The sequence below is a fragment of the Fulmarus glacialis genome, unplaced genomic scaffold, assembly GCF_000690835.1.
Source record: "Fulmarus glacialis isolate BGI_N327 unplaced genomic scaffold, ASM69083v1 scaffold18634, whole genome shotgun sequence".
NCBI classification, from domain to species: domain Eukaryota; kingdom Metazoa; phylum Chordata; class Aves; order Procellariiformes; family Procellariidae; genus Fulmarus; species Fulmarus glacialis.
The window spans coordinates 64,933-82,841 of record NW_009208919.1 but is presented as its reverse complement, the minus strand read 5'-3'; the positions used below and the strand labels follow the sequence as shown (position 1 = coordinate 82,841).

General features: G+C 39.5%; 1 protein-coding gene across 1 annotated transcript in view; it reads right to left on the bottom strand.

Moving 5' to 3' along the window:
* Nucleotides 1-1,700: 1,700 nt before the first annotated feature.
* Nucleotides 1,701-17,909, bottom strand: part of LOC104069225 (dynein heavy chain 5, axonemal-like) — a gene marked incomplete at both ends in the record, with an annotated part of 76,824 nt that continues 60,615 nt past the window's right edge. Inside the window, 4 exon segments of the mRNA XM_009576681.1 lie at nucleotides 1,701-1,922; nucleotides 7,363-7,710; nucleotides 8,934-9,055; nucleotides 13,788-14,055. Coding sequence (XP_009574976.1) covers nucleotides 1,701-1,922; nucleotides 7,363-7,710; nucleotides 8,934-9,055; nucleotides 13,788-14,055 — 960 coding nt within the window.

The window sequence follows — 17,909 nt, the reverse complement described above, 5'->3', positions numbered from 1 at the left end:
TCCCTTCCAATCCAAACTACTCTATGATTTTATGAATAAACCAAGAAGGAATGAGGGTAAATGAGACCAAGATTAAACAGAAGAGATGCCAGAGAAAAATAGTATTTGTTCAAACCATTTAGAAGTGAAATTTGGATTAAAGAAGCGTGTGTGCATTTTAAAGACTACAAGGCACTGCACAAATTTCCCAGGGGTAAAATCTGAGGGCAAGAATACCCTGTGGTTACAGTATGAAGTCCAGTAGTATTGATGTCTTCTAAGTATTACGAATTCTTCAGGAGGAAAAAAGTTGGCAGTTTAACAAGGGAATGAAGAAATACTCCTTTGGAGATTTAGCAAATATATTGAAAAAAGATTAGCTCAATACACATATTACAAACATGGCAAAACCATATATGCTACCCAGGCATTCAGTATTCTATTGCTATCGCAAATTGAAAAAAAAATTTCTAAGGAGCTGAATAAAACTAGAATAAACTAGTTCCATGAAACAGCTTTACTCTGATAGGAAGGATAAGGGAAAAGGACTGAGAACAATCCAAGGTGTAGATTATAGATGTAGATCCAAGGTGTAAATTATTAAATTTATTGAATTAGTAATTAAGTGTTATTAATTATTATACGTACTATATTTCATTTGCTATATCTAATATTTATTTACTATTAAATAATAATGTGAAAACTAGACTCCACTCCAAATCAAATTCTACAAATAAATGATTTATATACTATCCTTGGGAATCACTCAATAAGCAGGTGACAAAAAAAGAGAAACACAAGCAGGGATGGATGGAAAAATAACTATATGGAGAAGGCTGTTAGGAAACCTCACCAAAAAAAGTTGCAGATTTTAAATAGCTTGCCAAGAGGGTAATGAAAAGATAAGTTCTGAGTTGAATTATGATAGTACAGAAGAGGCTATTTATACAAGACACATTAAATCTGAGGCAAATAGTAGAACAGAAGACAGGAGATATTGTCAGGGCCCCAAGACTATTGGTTGTAACCTAAGTGGACATTCTAAGTTGGCCAGAGAAGAAAAAGTATAACATAACAAGTTGCAATACTGCATACTGGGCACTCTACAAGCTTGGATTGCAACCAGGGAAAAAAAGCACCATCAGTGCAAAACAGAATTGTAAACAATAAAATCATGGAAATGAGGGGTTTTCAAGAGTTACTGTTCATGAAACACATGGCAAGACACCAGATCCTACTTACTGATACAAGAGTGCTTTATGCTGGATTTTTCCATTTAATTAGACTGTTAATCAAAAATGCAAGGAAAGATTGACAAATATGTCTGTTATAGCTCAAACTCCAAAAAATCTGGGGCATGAAAACGTCAGTGATAAAATATATTATTCATAATGTTGGTATCATGATAAGAGTAGGTAAATTGAAAGCTGTAGCCACTATAAGATCATTGATCCTTCAGAAAGAGGTCCTGGTGTCCTCCTTTAAGCTACTAAGGAGGGCAAGAACTTTCTGAAGTCTCTAATGGCTCTTCTGAGTTAAGGTGACTAATAAAGTGGACTATGGCATTTGAAATACATGTTTCCGACATAGGAGTATTTGAGATAATAAACAAAAAGAGACTTATAAAACACTATACATAATTTTAAGAGCTTTCTAAAACACATGCCAGTTAAATTTAAGAAGCACAATAAAAGTCATAAAACATATACATACATACATACATAAACCATCTGTATCTATAAAGCAGCATATACCTCATGAGGGTTATAATCTGCAGGTAACTTCTCTAGCATCTCATCAGCAAGACGCTGCACCACTGCTTCTCGGGTTTCTCCTCCTCCAGTGCTGCTGTCTTTGGGCTGGATGCTCACTATTGTACTTAATGTCTCATTAGCCAGGTTAGTCTGGTAAGTTATATCTGCATTAGGGTGAAGTCCAAATACCTTAAAGTAAAAGGGAAAAAAATCTTTTAAAAATTGTGATTTTCCTTCTAAAATTCTACCAGTGAAAGAATGCATGGAAATGGATAAACAAGGAAGAAAATCCTCAGCTCTATAAAACAATAGATATGAATAGGTCAGTGGAAGTACACCCATTTAACTGGCCAAGAACCAAGCCCAAATTACACAAAAACATGAACAGAGTCTGCACATACAATAGCGTTTTCATTCATATGAGTGGGGGTTTTTTAAATTAACTTCTGATTATCTTCACATAGCAGGTTTTGGATCATGCTGTGGAGTGCTATCAGGGGGTTCAAACTGATTCCTTTCCACTGGTTCAGACTAGAGCTTGTTGGAAACATGTCATATGTGGACACTGACCCCTCACCACAAGCTCTTTGTCTCTACAGATCTGTTGCTGTTGTACCAGCTCAAGCAGATGCCCCTAATAATCAGACCAGTTACCATTTCTAACACATTTTTTTCCACTCAGTCTCTTAGGCTTATAAGGCATGCAGCACAGTGAATAAAATACTGCCCGTATTCGAAGTACCTAAAGATTTTATGACTGGTGATACATTTAGGATATTTTATGGTTTAGCTATTTTTGGTTTAAGTCTCCCACTCCTTACTTCCCCTTCTTCTGAAATGGAATTATTTTATTTAAGATACAGCTAGCACAGAATTACTGCAAAGATGCCCTTTGTCTGAATGATAATAGCTTTCTCAGAAACTTCCACTGAAATATCAGTAAGTCTATAATTGTCAGGTTGACAACTACAACTCTTCTCCAGGAGGAGTTATACTGTGACTTATTTCAAAAGTTCTCATTTAATTATAGCTATTAACTATCCCTTACAAACTTTGAACCACTGATCCAACCACTGACCCTTCAACTGAGCACCAAAGCCAAGCAATCTTCTGTTTCTCATTTTTCATGTTTTCATATTTTACATTATTATTGGTATATTACAAGAAGACACTTCTAGTAACCAATATTTACATATTCTAAGGACAGAATAAAAAGGGCCATATGTAATATTGTTATGCTTGCAAATCTAGAAACTCAGAGGCAAGGGATATAAGTGGCTGCATCTGTCAAAGCCAGCAAAGCTGCACTGATTTTCACCAGTTGTGGATCTGATCCTTACAACAGCACAAAGAACACAGTACAGACCTAATACCGCGTGTGAGAGAAGGTGTGACTATTACTAGCATGGAATTGGGTTCCAAGTAGGATTTAACATGTTTTACACATAGTGGTTTACTCAACCTGAATATTTAGAACTGTAAAAAGTGAAAAAATCAATGCACTTTGTTACACTCATGTTCTATATGGAATGAAATACACATGTGAAGATACACTCTTTTCTGCTTTTGCTCTTGCACAATAAGGGTTTGGTTTTTTGTTTTTGCTCTAGCAGATTTTGTGGCAATGCTATAGCCCAAGTTAGAAACATGAAAATAATCTGCTATTGTGAATGTAAATTGTACTGCTAGTCCAAGGGCTAACTTCAAAATTGGTGTAATATTGCCAAAGACAGGGATGTTACATGGGAGACAACTCTGGTCCTATGTTTTTATGCAAGTGATGTATGAAGGAATAAGAACAAAGAAACCAGAGTAGTAAAGCAGTGGGTAGACCCGTGTCCTGGATGTCCTGTATATTAATCAAGGAGCCCAATCTCTCATTCTTTTTGATCCAAAATCTCTGGGAACTTTGATTAAAAAGAGGATGTCGGATTCTGTCGTTCAGGATTTTTTTTAGCCTGATAAATCCTCAAAACCAATTGCTAAAGCTCTATACCCCTCTGAAATCAAAGTCACTTTCAAAGGGATTGCTGAGTTCAATAGCCCTCTTCAGAAGTCAGTGTTTATTCTGATCAGAGGTTGAAATTTCATCAAAAGAGCAAGGATACAGCAATGAGACTTATTCAGTCTTTCTCTCTTAACCAAAAATGGAAAGGGAAGGAAACAAAGATACACTGTTTTGACTAGCACAATATCCTTTGTGGAACGAAGACGACTGGGAGATTAAAAGGTTGAAGGTTTCCATGAGCAATTTTGACAGATTTTGGAATGACAGAAGAAAGTCATAGCTTTCTTCCTAACCTGTGAAAATGTGAAGGAGAAAAAGATGTTTGCATTCCTGGACTTGATCTTATTTACATAAAAGTCAAAGGTAAAATTCCTCTATATCAAACCATACATACAGAGTTTTTGCAGGCATCAAAATACTTTAAAAATACATTGCAGCATTGTGAGATAGGTTCCCAAGTGCTTAGAAAAGCAGACCCATGAAAGTAGCACCTGAAATCTGATAGAGTCAAGGTTCATACGCTGATAGGAACCACTTCATGATCTGGGCTTAGGTGGATCCCACTGGTACATTATCATGGCTGCATTTACCCTCACTTGGAAAAGGTGCATCGCTGCCAGCACAAATACTCTTGCACTCTGGTTTCACTACCTTCAGAGATTCAAAACTTTTCAAGTTTAATTTATGACCTTGGAATCTACTCACCCTCTCAGCCAGCACATTATCAGCAACAGAAAACCATTTTTTTCTGTTCAGTCCTTTCTATTTAATCTTAATAGAACTTACTTCCAAAGGCATTTATCAACTTAATAGCAATGAGACAGAAATCCAGAGCATTCACTTCTGTTTCAATTTTAACTAACTTCATCATGTGTGCCTGTACTAGAGGGAGCAGAAAGTTGCAGTCCTCCAATTAATGTGACCACTGCAGTATACACGCACTGGGTCATGTAAAAGTGGTTGCAACCAGGAGCTACCCTGCACCCTACCCCATCAATTCATGGCAACATCCTTCCTGTTGTCAAAATGGAATAATCTCTCAATTATAGCTTGCAAAATGAGACCATATGGCTTTTTTATCTTCCTTATTTCTCAGTTTGCATGTCTGCTCAATCCCATACAGAATTGCAAAATCACAAAATAGTTTAGTTTGGAAGGGACCTCTGAGGGTCATCTAATCCAAACCAGCTGCTCAAGCAAAGTCAGATAGAGCAGGCTGTCCAGGACAGTGTCCAGCTGGGATTTTAATATCTACAAAGGTCGAGACTCCACAACCTCTCTGGGCAACATCTTCCAGTGCTTGACCACCTTCACTGTAAAAAAATGTTTTCTTGTTGTCAGATGGAATTTCCTATTGTTCAATTTATGTCCATTGCCTCTTGTTCCTTCACTGGGTACCATTGAAAAGACTCTGGCTCCATCTCTACACCCTCCCAACAGGTGTTTATACAGATTGATAAGATCCTGCCTGAGCCTCCTCTTCTCCAGGCTAAAGCATCCCAGCTCTCTCAGCCTTTCCTCATATGACAGATGCTCCAGTCCCTTAATCATCTTCACGGCCCTGCTCTGGACTCACTCCGTAACTTTCTTGTACTGGGGAGCCCAGAACTGGGCACAGAACTTCAGATATAGTCTCACCAGTGCTCAGCAGAGAGGAAGGATCACCTTCCTCTTCCTAATGTGGCCTTGATACTGTTGGCCTCTGCCATGAGGGTGCGTTGCTGGTTCACGGTCAGCTAGTTGTCCACTAGGACAAACAATGCAGGAATTTGCATTTCCCCTTGTCAAATTTAATGAGATTCCCCTCTGCCCAGTTCTCCAGCCTGACCAGATCTCTCTGGATAGCAGCACAACCATCTGGTCTATCAGCCACTCCTTCCAGTTTTGTATCTCCTGTGAACTTGTTGAAGGTGCACTCTGCCCCATCACCCAGGTCATTAACAAAGATGTTAAACAGTATTGGCCCCAGTATTGGCCCCTGGCATACAGCACTAGTGACCTGTCTCCAACTGGACTTTATGCCACTGACCACAACCCTCTGGGGCCGGTTATTTAGCCAGTTTTCAAACCACCTCACAGCACACTTATCTAACCCATACTTTGTCAGCTTGTCTATGAAGATGTTATAGGAGGTAGTGTCAAAGGCCTTACTAAAGTTGAGGTAAAAAACATCCACTGCTCTACCCTCATCCACCAAACTGGTCACCTCATTGTAGAACGCTGACATTGGTTAAGCATAATTTCTCCTTCACAAATCCATGCTGGCTACTCTCAATCACCTGCTTGTCCTTCATACATTTGGAAATGCTTTGCAAGAGGATTTTCTCCAGGACCTTCCCAGGGACTGAGGTGAGGCTGACCAGCCTGGAGTTCCCCACATCTTTCTTATTCCCTTCGCGAAGATTGGAGTGATATTTGCTATCTTCCATCCTTCAGGAACATCTTTCAATCAAAAGTAATCAGAAGTGACCTGACAATGACATCAGCCAGCTCCCTCAGCACTCAAGGTTGCAACCTATCAGGTACCATGAACTTACATATGTTCAGTTTGTTTAAATGCTCCCTAACCTGGTCCTCTTCCACCAGGGGTAAGTTCCTTGTTCTAGACTTTTCATCTCAGGGGCCTGGGATTCCTGGAGGCCAGTTTTACTGGTAAAGACTAAGGCAAAGAAGGCATTGAGCCTTTTCCATATCATTTCTCACTAGTTCTTCTGACCCTTTCAGCAATGGATCCACATTTTCCCTAGTCATCTTTTTGCTGTTTATGTACTTGTAAAATCCTTTCACATTCCTTGACAGATTCAACTCCACTTTGGCCTTGGCTTTCCTAACCCTGTCCCTGCAAGATTGGACAGTAGCTCTATACTCTTGCTGGGTCACCTGCCCCTGCTTCCACCGCTTGTACACTTTCTTTTTATGTCTGAATTCAGTTAGGAGCTTCTTGTTCATCCATTCAGGCTTCCTGCTGCCTTTGACTTCCTACTTGTTAGGATGGATCTTTCTTGATCTTGGAGGAGGTGATCCCTGAATATAAACCAGTTCTCCTGGACCTCTCTTCTCTCCAGGGCCATATCCCATGGGATTCTTCCAAGCCTGGTAGAAACCTCTGAAGAGGTTTAGGTCTGCTCTCCTGAAATCCAGGGCTGTGGTCCTGCTTTTTACCCTACTCCCTCTTCTTAGGATCCTGAACTCCACCACTGGCCACTGCAGTCAAGGCTGCCTCTGGATTTCACATCCCTGACCAGTTCTTCCTTGCTCATAAGTATCAGGGCCAGCCAAGCGCCTTTCTTTGTTGGCTCCTCAGTTACCTGTGCCAGGAAACTGTCATTAATGCACTCAAGAAATCTCCTAGACTGCTTGAGCCCTGCTGTATCACCCTTCCAGCAGATAATTAAGGTCATTAAAGTCCTCCATGAGGACCAGGGCCTGTGAATGTGAGACTTCTTCCAATTGTTTGAAGAAGGCCTCATCTACCTATTCCTGGTCAGCAGACCTACACTAGATACCCACTATAATGGTCTGCCTGCTAATCTTGACCTATACACTCATGGCTCTGGAAAATATACCTCATTAAATTATTTATCGGACAAAAACTCCCTTTAATATATTGAAATATTTTACCTCAGGTGTATCAATCACTGGCAATTGCTCTATGTAGTGGAGATAGTCTTCAACTGTTTTCCCTTTTGGAATAATATAATCTTTGTAGAAACAAAATTGTTCACTAAACATATGCTCTCCAAACCACACTCTTGCATATGTATTCAGCAGTGCTTTGTCAAGGTCATCAGTTACACGGCCACCATACTGTACTTCTCCAAGCATATAGCGAACACAGCTCCAGTTCACTCCATGTTTAATGTCCATATCATCCAAATGATTCTGAACAAATTGCACGCTGGCTGCAAAGTCTGCCTGATTAAATTCATAAGGAATATTCCAGCCCAATGAACCAAACTTTCGTCTTTCCTGTAAAATAGATAGAGTTAAAGTAAAAGGCTGATTGATATTAACTGTGAAGAAAACATTAAGTACAGAAGAATACATGAAATATGCTAAGAACGCAGTAGTCCAGTTGGGGCTGTATTTCACAAACTTAAAAAAAATGATTCTTCTCTTAACACACACAAGGCCAAATGCTTATCTAGTAGTTATAAATCTCTTAATTTACCATCATCAGTAAACAGATACGAACAAAGAAGAGGAATATTAAGATTTTCACACAGAAAAAAATCTTTTTTAAGTGTAGCAAATCTGTGAGACTAGAACTATAGTTTTTGAATTTCAAAAATGAAGCTACTCTTTTAGGAAAGGATGTCCAAACTCATCAGCCATGATCACTGTCTATGGTCCTCCTGTGGACTAGGTATATTCATACCACTGATGTCTCTGCATGGTGCAGATGCGAAGTAGCAAAAGCTGCTTCTTACTGAATCATTTACAGATGCAGCTGGCAGTATGTAGTTGTTAGGCCAGTATCTGGTATTTAAACATTCTTAATTTCCACCAAGAAAGAAGCGATGGGCCAAAGACAAGCATACCACAGGCTTCCATTAGACCACAATGTATCAGTGCATGGATGCCACAGAGTTAAATTAACTAGGCACCAAATATAAACTAAAGATACTGCAAAATCTATCAACAGAATGATGAAAAGTTGTGGTTAATCCATAAAGCACTTTCTTTAATGGAACTCCTGAAAGGCAAGACCCAAAACTATCTTCCACCTTAATTTCCTCCTACAGGTTTCACTGCAGGAAGGATTTATATTCATCCTCTTAGCCCTTCTCATTGTGAAAGCAGCAGTTTTAAGACTATGGTTTTCCAACCCAAGATGTAAATTTCTTTAATGTGCTTTTATGATTTAAAATATTAGTAAAAAACCTGTTAGTTGAAAGACAGATCACACAGCCATGCCCAAAGACTTTAACAGAAGAATACACTAACTGATCATTGGTTGACTGTCCTTTTTCCCTCTGAAATGCCTGTTGGAGGTACAAGATCAACATGAGCAAAGTTCTAAGTTCTAAGACAGTTGCAGCAATAGAGGTGTGTTGTTTTCTTTCTTATTTTATTTGTATTAATTTACCAACGTGGGATTTTCATTTAAACATGTTTTTCATTTAATAACATGGTGCATTAATAAGTGAAACATGGCTTTATGACAGAAGAAAAGAACTGTATTTTTAAACCTGAACAGTTGTGTGAAGAAATGCTACAGCATATAGCAGTGGTTTCCACTGTGGCATGTTGCTCACTTCTAGGTGATCCTGAGTAACAGCTGAGTATGTTCGTTTTAAGCCAGCTTTCACACCTAGAAAATAAGTATAAAAATGTAATATATGAGCAAAAAAATGTATGGAACCCATACATTTCGTTAAGCAGAATTCTCTATTCCAGTTTACAGTATCATCTTATTTATAGCTTCAAATAATCTCTTTGAATCAATTATCTGTTCAGCTGGTCATAGCAGGCAAACTTCAATTACATTTTGTTTCATGTAGGTGACACACCAAATTAAGTTCAAGAGTCTGGAAGGAATTACAATTACAATATTCTAAATGTTACCAATAACAACTGAAATAAACATAACTATTCAGCAACTATGTGGCAATCAAAAAGACACCTAACATCATATGAAATATAGCAATGAATATCCAAGAGTTTGTGTTTCGATATTTACATATAAAATGAGATTTTAGTTCTACTGAAGACAATTTTATTTAGATTTCATTCCTACAACAATCTCAACATTCTGTACGCAGCTTCTCAAACTGGCATACAGGCACCAAGCTGCTAAGACGAGAACCTAAATTCATAGCGCAAGTACTAACACTTGGGGAGGTTTGTTTGAGCACTGACATTTCATATCCCAGGAACAGCTTTAGGCAAATGATACTGATACAATCTCAGCTTCCATGAATACACAAGCCCCACTACTCCCAGATGCTTTCAGGCAGCGCTACTGAAGTATCATCTACCTTTGGCAGACAATACCGAGCATGAGGGACACCAGGTCCCTCTTACAATATCTTCCACCTAATCAGCTTAACACAAGTCTAAAAAGACAGATTTCAAGTGCAGTGAATAGACTGTCCAAGTCATCATACTTCCTATGACACAATAAAAGCCCTTTTGCTTCTTTCCTACTTCACAAAAATCCTGTAGAACAATATTCAAACAAACAGCTTTTCAAAATACTATAAGGGTATCATAAGAGATTTCCAAAATCAAGACAAAGTAATCAAACAAAAATGCTTTATCACATTGTGCTACCAACATGGCAGGACAGTATCAGAAAACTAAAACTGTTTATATTTCATCCTGACTTAAATTGTTACACCGGGCATATTTCTATTACTAAATGCAAGTTGTAAATTGGCTATAACCTGGCTTATAAAATAGCCTCTTGGAGCTATAGGGTGTTATCATTTGAATGATAAGGAGGGGTCACAGTACAATAAAAAGATGCTGAGCATTGAATTACAAAGGGGGGAGAAGAAGAGAAAGAAGTATGAAATTTTTAACAGCAGAGTGACTAACTGCTCTTGAGAGTGGAGACTATACACTGAAACAGGATGTCTTTCACAAGATCAGACATTTTGTAGACATCTTACTAATGTTCAAAGGAAGATGAATACTGAAATAAGAGGTTTAAATGACTGAGGAATTAAATATGACCTTGGATAAAAATTCTCAGCTCCTACTGACTTCATTAACTGAAATCAGTGGCAACACACATATATATAGATGAAGGGCAAGTTAATGCATTACACAGTTAGTTAAACATGAGGGAGTTAAAAGACAAAATAAGTGTCAGGCTTGAGGATTTCTTTCTGCCACAGTCCAAAACATGAATTAACCTTCCCTCATCATACATAATAAGTAGACATAAAGCAGGGTAGTAAGTTGGTTCTATAAACATATAAAGGACATCTGCAAGTAGCAGCATAGTTTGGGTAAGAGAGACACATTCAACAGCAGGAGAGCAACAGGTTAGAGACTACTTAGAAAAGCTGGATGTTTTCATATCACACAGAATAACACCAAATAGTTGAGGTTGGAAGGGACCTCTGGAGGTCACCTTGCGCAACACCCCTTCTCAAAGCAGGGTCAACTTCAGCTGGTTGCTCAGCGCCTTATCCATGTGGGTTTTGAGGATGGAGTCTACAAACTCACTGAACAAGCTGTTCCAGTATTTGACCACCCTCACAGTGGGTTAAGCTTTTTCTGATGCTGAAGTGGAATTTCCTGGATTTCCATTTGTGTCCATCACCTCTTTTTCTGTCACTTGGCACTGCTGAGAAAAGTCTTGCTGTTTTCTTTACTCACTCCCATCACATATTTATATGCATTGATAAGATACCCCATTTCTCCTCAAGGTTAAACAATCATAGCTCTCTTGGCCTCTCCTCATATGTCGTGTTCTCCAATCCCTTCAGCATCTTTATGGCCTCTCACTGGACTCATTCTGTCCATTGCACTGGGGAGGTCAGACCTGGACACAGCACTCTAAATGTGCTCTCACCATGGCTGAGTAGAGAAGAATGACCTCCCTCAATCTGCTGGAAATGATCTTCCTAATGCAGCTGAGGGTGTTGCAGGCCATCTTTGCTCCAAGGGTGTATTACTGGCTCATGTTCCACTTGGTTTCCATCAGGAACCCCAGGTCCTTTTCTGCAAACCTGCTTTACAGCTGGTCAGCCCCATCACGTATGGGTGCATGAGGTTCTTTCTCCCCAGGGGGAGTATTTGTCATTTCCCTATGTTGAAGTTCAGCAGATTCCTGTCAGTCCATTTCTCCAGCCTGTGAAACTCCCACCGATCAACACAACCTTCTGGTGTACCAGCCCATTCTTCCCACTTTGTATCAACTATAAAGTTGCTGAGGGTGTCCCATCATCCAGGTCATTAGCGAAAATTTTAACCACTGCTGGCCCCAGTATTGACCCCCGGGGTACATCACTGGTGACTGCTCTCCAGCTGGATTTGTGCACCTGACCACAACCCTTTGAGCCTGGGAGTTCACACAATTTTCAATCAACCTCACTGTCCACTTCTGTAAGCCTACTTCATCACTATGCCTATAAGGATGTATTGGGAGGCTATGTCAAAAGCCTTCTTCAAGTCAAGGTAAACAACATCCTGTGCTCTCCCCTCATTCACTAAACCAATCATCTTATTGTAGAAGGCTAGCAGGTTGGTTACTAGGCTCACAGAATAGTAAGTAATCAATGGCTTGAGATATCCTAGCAGCCAGAAAAAAAACAAAGTACACCAGGGACAGATATTGTTCAATATTTCATCAGTGTCTTGGATAAGGAGACAAAGGCAACCTCAACAAGTTTGCAGACAATACTAAATTAGAGAGTGTGGTTGACATACTAAATGGCAGAGCATCAGTCCAGAGGGATCTAGAGAGAGATGAAGACTTGGCCAACAAAACCAGAAGTTCAACAAGGAGAATTGCAACATTCTGCACCTGCAGCACAATAACCCCATGCATTTGTACAAGCTGAGATCTGCTAGCTGAGATCTACTCGTAAGCACCTCAGGGTTATCACAGATGCCAGGTTGACTATAAGCCAACATTGCACTCTTATTGCAAATAAGGCTATCCAGATAGTGGGCTACCTTAGAAAAAGCACAGCTAGCAGACTGAAGGAAGTTATCACTTTCCACTTAGCACTGATCAGGCTTCCCCTCAGATACATTGACCACATTTGGCACACAAGGGAGGTGTGGAGAAACTGGATGGGGCAATAAAGGCGGTCAGATACTGAGAGTGCATGACCTACAAAGATAGGATAAGAAGGTTGAGTTTGTTTAGTCTGTTGAAGAGGAGGCTGTGGTATGCAAAAACCAGCTTAAACTGTGAACACTGAAAGGCGGCAGATAATTGCATGCACATATGAGGGATGGTAGCTGTCCAAAACTGAAATTTTGAACTCTCAGGGACAAACCTGCTACTTGCCAGCTGCGAATGGTACAGGCTGCAAAAAGTGAAACATCCTGAATCCTCCAATTAATACAGAAACATGAGTCAGAACTGCCAATTAGGATGCTGATCACACATTGTGCTTCTGCACATAGACTACTTAGATTAGGAAGACTGGGGGCTTAGAGGCCCAGAAAGCATGAGATTAACATTCTAGCTTGAAGAAACATCCTGGAAGTGGGGAAAGATCCTGGAGGTAGGGGAGATGCACGGAGGCAAATGCCAGGGGATGCCCAGGGACCTAGGCCAGTAATGTCCAAGACTGGTAGCTGCAAGTAGCTGCACCAACATGCATGAAACCAACATGACTTTCTGTCTGACCCTCCTGGGCCAGCAGCGATCTCTCCAATGGGAAGGGAAGTCAAGACGAAATGAATGCAATACAGGAGGCTGGGAGCTTGAGAGAGTGAGTGTGTAAAATAAGCAAGTAGCATAAAAGCCCTAATCTCATCAATTCTTAAGTAAACCCCAAGTATTCAGATCTACTATGGGTTGTTATTAACTGTCTTGCCTGTGACAGAGGTTAAGGGGTGATTCAGTAGCAGCTCACAAATATTTGAAGGACAATTACAAAGATGCTGGTGTCAGTCTCCTGTCAGCAGTGCCAGATGACATAACAAGAAGCAACAGCCACAGCTACATACTGGAGCTTGGGAGATTGCGGTTGGGTGTTCAGAAAAGTCCTTCCTTTTCTTACCCAGTAGAGCACAGGATTGGTTCCCCTCTGCATCCTTGGGTGGTGTCAACAGGACAGAAAGAAAAGAGTGCTGGAGTGTACTAGGCTTAAAAAAGGACCGCTGACCTGGCATTCTCCACAGATTCTACACAAACAACAAAATCACTATAAATTTCTGTAACAAAACCAAACAATATCCATTTTCTCCCCAAAAGAGTCATGTTTTACACATCGCAAGACTGACTTACACAGTACTGTATTTGGCTAATGTTACAATGGAGAATAAAAATTAAAACACTGCACAGAGTATAGTGGTACAGAGGGGGCAGGAAAAAGCAAGCCCCAAAACTCAAAAAAAGCATGGTTTCCTACCTTGAGGGGGTTCATTAGTAAATTTGATAGAGGACTGTAAAAGATTAATAGGAAACTCTGGGTGAGCCTCTGTAGTGATCCAGGTCCTGAAACCTTCACTCATAGATTCTGTTGTTGTGATGGTGTCCATTAATTCACTAAGAAACTCCAAGCCAAGGTGGCAGTTCTGCAGAAGGAGCCATCCTCCATCTTGCATGCACTGATTTAACAGGCGCCTTGCATGGACTTCCTGGCCCTGACCCATTGAAATGGCACGACAGGGAATGTTCTGGAAGGAAAAAAAGAAAGTTTCTTTTATATATAGTTCTTTAGAATGATTATACACATGATGTATTGCTTCTGCAGGTCCATGTGTAGTGAGATTAGAGAGTAGAGTGCCACAAAGAAAACCGCTAATATCAATGGAGATTGATTATATTAAAACAGAGTAAACAAAAAAGCAAACCCTTCCAAGTTGCTCTTACCTTCCAACTGCTGAAAGAAAACTACACCCACTGGACACAATCTTTTTTTGCACATCTAACAAAGTCAATGGGGTAAGACAACTGAAACATTTTCCCTTCCTTTTCCCCACTTTCCCAAATAAAACAGGACATACACACAACAACATAGCTGCCTGACTATTCTTTTTCCTATGATGTGGACTACCTTGAGATGGACAGATACTATGGGTCCACATAATAATTAATGCACAGGGTAAAGCCAACAATTTTGGTGTCTTTTTACTGTCTGAACATATTTCACCTAACAGAGAACTGTCAAGGAAGCAGTCAGGACAGGAAAGATTGGTTCACATTAAGTCATTCCTTAGCAAACATCCTGTATTGTTAACTGGCAGCTGTGGAGCCACTGATCCAGAGGATTCTAGTTTGGTGATCTGCTAGCTCTAGCTAGTTTTCTAGCTGTTAGTTTTCTGGATTCAGAAGAGACAAAGCTCATAAATGCAAACAAAAGAATTCTGGAAGTTTATGGAGTCTTTCCTCCAGAGGCCATGGGAGAAGAAAGCCAGTTGTTCAGAAAAACAGAAGATGATACACGCTCTCACAAGGGGATCTGAAAAAGACAAGGTTGCACTTGGTTGCGATCAGGACCATACAAGTCTGTAAGTAACGTGCAGGCAGACCCCCTCTTGGCTTATGTTCTTACTACCCTTGTTCTTGTTAAGTAAGTAGTTCCTTGGCTTAGGTTGGCTGCCTGACTCCTACCAGGGAAAACCAGAATTATAAAACCCAGTTGAGCATATTATTCTATATACATGTTGAGGGCAATGGAATAGATGAAAACCCTTAGTTTCATGGACAGTTTCATGTCCAAGACCTACAGCTGAGTATCCCTCATGCTGTGAGCAATAAGCTGCATAAAGACTTATCAATCTGGGCCTATCTTCAGCTGGCTGAGAGCTACAAAGGTTTTCCTGCTACTGGGACTCTCACTGTGAACAAAAAAGAAGGAAGTTATCCAGTCCTAAACAGCGTGGATGAGACTACGCTACTTCTGCAGGACAAAAATCTTTAAGCATATGGACACAAGCTGAGCTGGGTCATTTGGCCTTAGGGTCAGAGAACAGGCCCTGACCTGATTTTACTGAACAGTATAAATTCAGCTCCTGTATATGATCCTCATCCTGGTGAAAGATTTAAGAAGAGAATGCCAAAGATCAGAAAGCAGTTAAATCCTGCTCTCAGGTCAGTAAAACCTGAAATTGCAGCTAAAAGAAGCAAAGCTAAATAGCCTGTGAAGTTGGCTATGTGCTGGAGGAGCAAAAACTTTACCTTTTCTAAGATGTGTCTGAGTACAGCTAGCACTCCGTAAGTCAAAGACTATGACTACCCCTGCAGAGTGCATAAATATTCAGCTGGTACATTATTCCCTAACAAGGCATCTGCTCAAAATTTGCTCTTCTCAGCAATGTTACCTCTCAAATGTACAATCATTAAAGGTTATAGAAACATCAAGACAAGGAAAAAATATTTTTCACTATGGATTGTCCTCATTTTACTCCTGAAAGAATTATCAAAATGTCTGCGTATTAAGAGAATGTTTCTCTCAATAATGAGTCATACCAATATATCTGTGTCATCTTAATACATTGCTATCCAGATGAAAATACTATCATTTTAGTCACTATAGTGGCCCTGACAGTTCTGTTGAAGGTTCTGTGCATCATTCCCTGAAAGAAGAAACTATCTCTACAATAATAAAAATGTCTGGTTTTAATGAAGTCAAAGTGCTAGGCATAATGAACTTCATTTTAATTCAGAAAGTTAAATTTTCACTCCATCTTCAAGTGAAAATAAAGGGGGCAGAAATCCAACTAGTTTTAAGATAGAGCTTGCTTCGTTTATAAACAAGGTTATATAGCTCAGTAGTCACAGATACTGTTTCCATTTCTTTGCGAGACAGCCTCTGAACAACTAAATTTTAGAGTGAAAAATAAATTCTGGCCACGAATTTGAACATTTCCAACTGCAGATAATTGATTTATATTGTTAATATCAGACTTAGAGGTACCATCAGTACTGACAATCCATTTTAAGACTACAAATCATGCCTGTAAAAGGGAAATCCCTGAAAAATAGGCCCAGCATGTCTTTTGGAAGTTTTCTATCATTAAGAAGAAAAAAAAAAACACCAAACAATAAATAGGTTACTTTGGAGGAACAGAATCACATATATACCAAGATCAGATCCTTGGTGCAGTTAACCTATGTTAAGTCAAAGGTTTATTCTGGATAAAAGCAGAGAAAGCCCAGAGAAAGACGGGAACTAAGTACAATTTGTTGACAAACTAGCAAAATAAACACAAAGCTCTCTTGCAAATGTTTCTGAAAACTAGATACGTTTTTCAAAAGCTAGAGAACTACTAAAGTGCTCCCCCAGTCCCACAATGTTAATATACATTTTTACTTAAAAAAAAGATCTGTGTTTGTAATTTGATTTGCAGAATCTGGATGGCTTTTGTATATTTGAAAGGTTTCTATATGCTGTGTGGTAAGATCTTTACTTCAAGAGATCAGACAGGAACTTTACAGTTAAACATTACAGTTAATTTTACATTTACAGTTGACATTACAGTTGAACTTCAGGTTATGACAGCCTAGCTGATGTTGCTTTGTTCATAAGCCATGTGCGAATAAACAAGGCAATCCCTTTAGCTCTTTTGACACCTCACTTTCTATTATTCTATACATGTTTCCTTAAAGCACGAAAACATATTAAAACTGCCCACTGCAACATACTTTGATGGCAAAAATTGCTGTCTCTTAACAGTCACAATTACAGAGCACCTTCTACCTACCAGCACTTCCCCAGACAGTCTAAGGTCTTGCTTAAGATTTGACAGAATGGGAGAGCATTTTGTTCCACTCCTTGCAAGAGTGACTCTAAGTGACCAGCTGACTTCAAGAGACTCTATTAGGAGGTTAGTGTCCCTTATCCCTTTACATGGCCAATGGGATAGAAATACTCAACTCCTCTATGCAAGTCAGAGTTAAGTTTCAATTGTGTGCTCTGAATCGCTTTTAAAGGAGCCACTCTTTATTGATTACAGAAACTAACTCCTACTGGAGACAGGGTAAGTACTTATTTAGGAGTACATTTCATAGGACACATATGTTGAAGAGCCAAATAGGTGAATGAAAACATCATCACAAAGCTGACACTCCATTTGTATTCATACCATAGGCCATGAAAACAGGAATCGAATCACAACCACCTAATCTGTTTACTTGGACTTGAAAACGGACTAAAAGAAATTACCCATTTCTAGTCTATAAATATACTTGCAGTTAATTTAAAATCATCTACAAAGCCAAAATGTCTCTCATATCTTAGAAAAAGGCAATAGAATATTTTGTGAATAGGAATAAAATTGTTCTTCCAATGCATTGCTTCCAATAAACCTAAAAATCCTCCTCACCCAACTGCCGTCCTTCTCCCTCCCTATGTCTGTATATTGGCTGGCTATCTGGCTGCACAGTTTTTGGGGACAAGGATCACATCAACAACTTCAGACTTAAGATTCCTAAGTTTAAACACTCAAGTGAGAGTTAGATCCTAAATTTAAGCACTCTTTATCACAGTCAGACAAATAAAATAAGAGTCCTAATTTTCAAAGAGAAC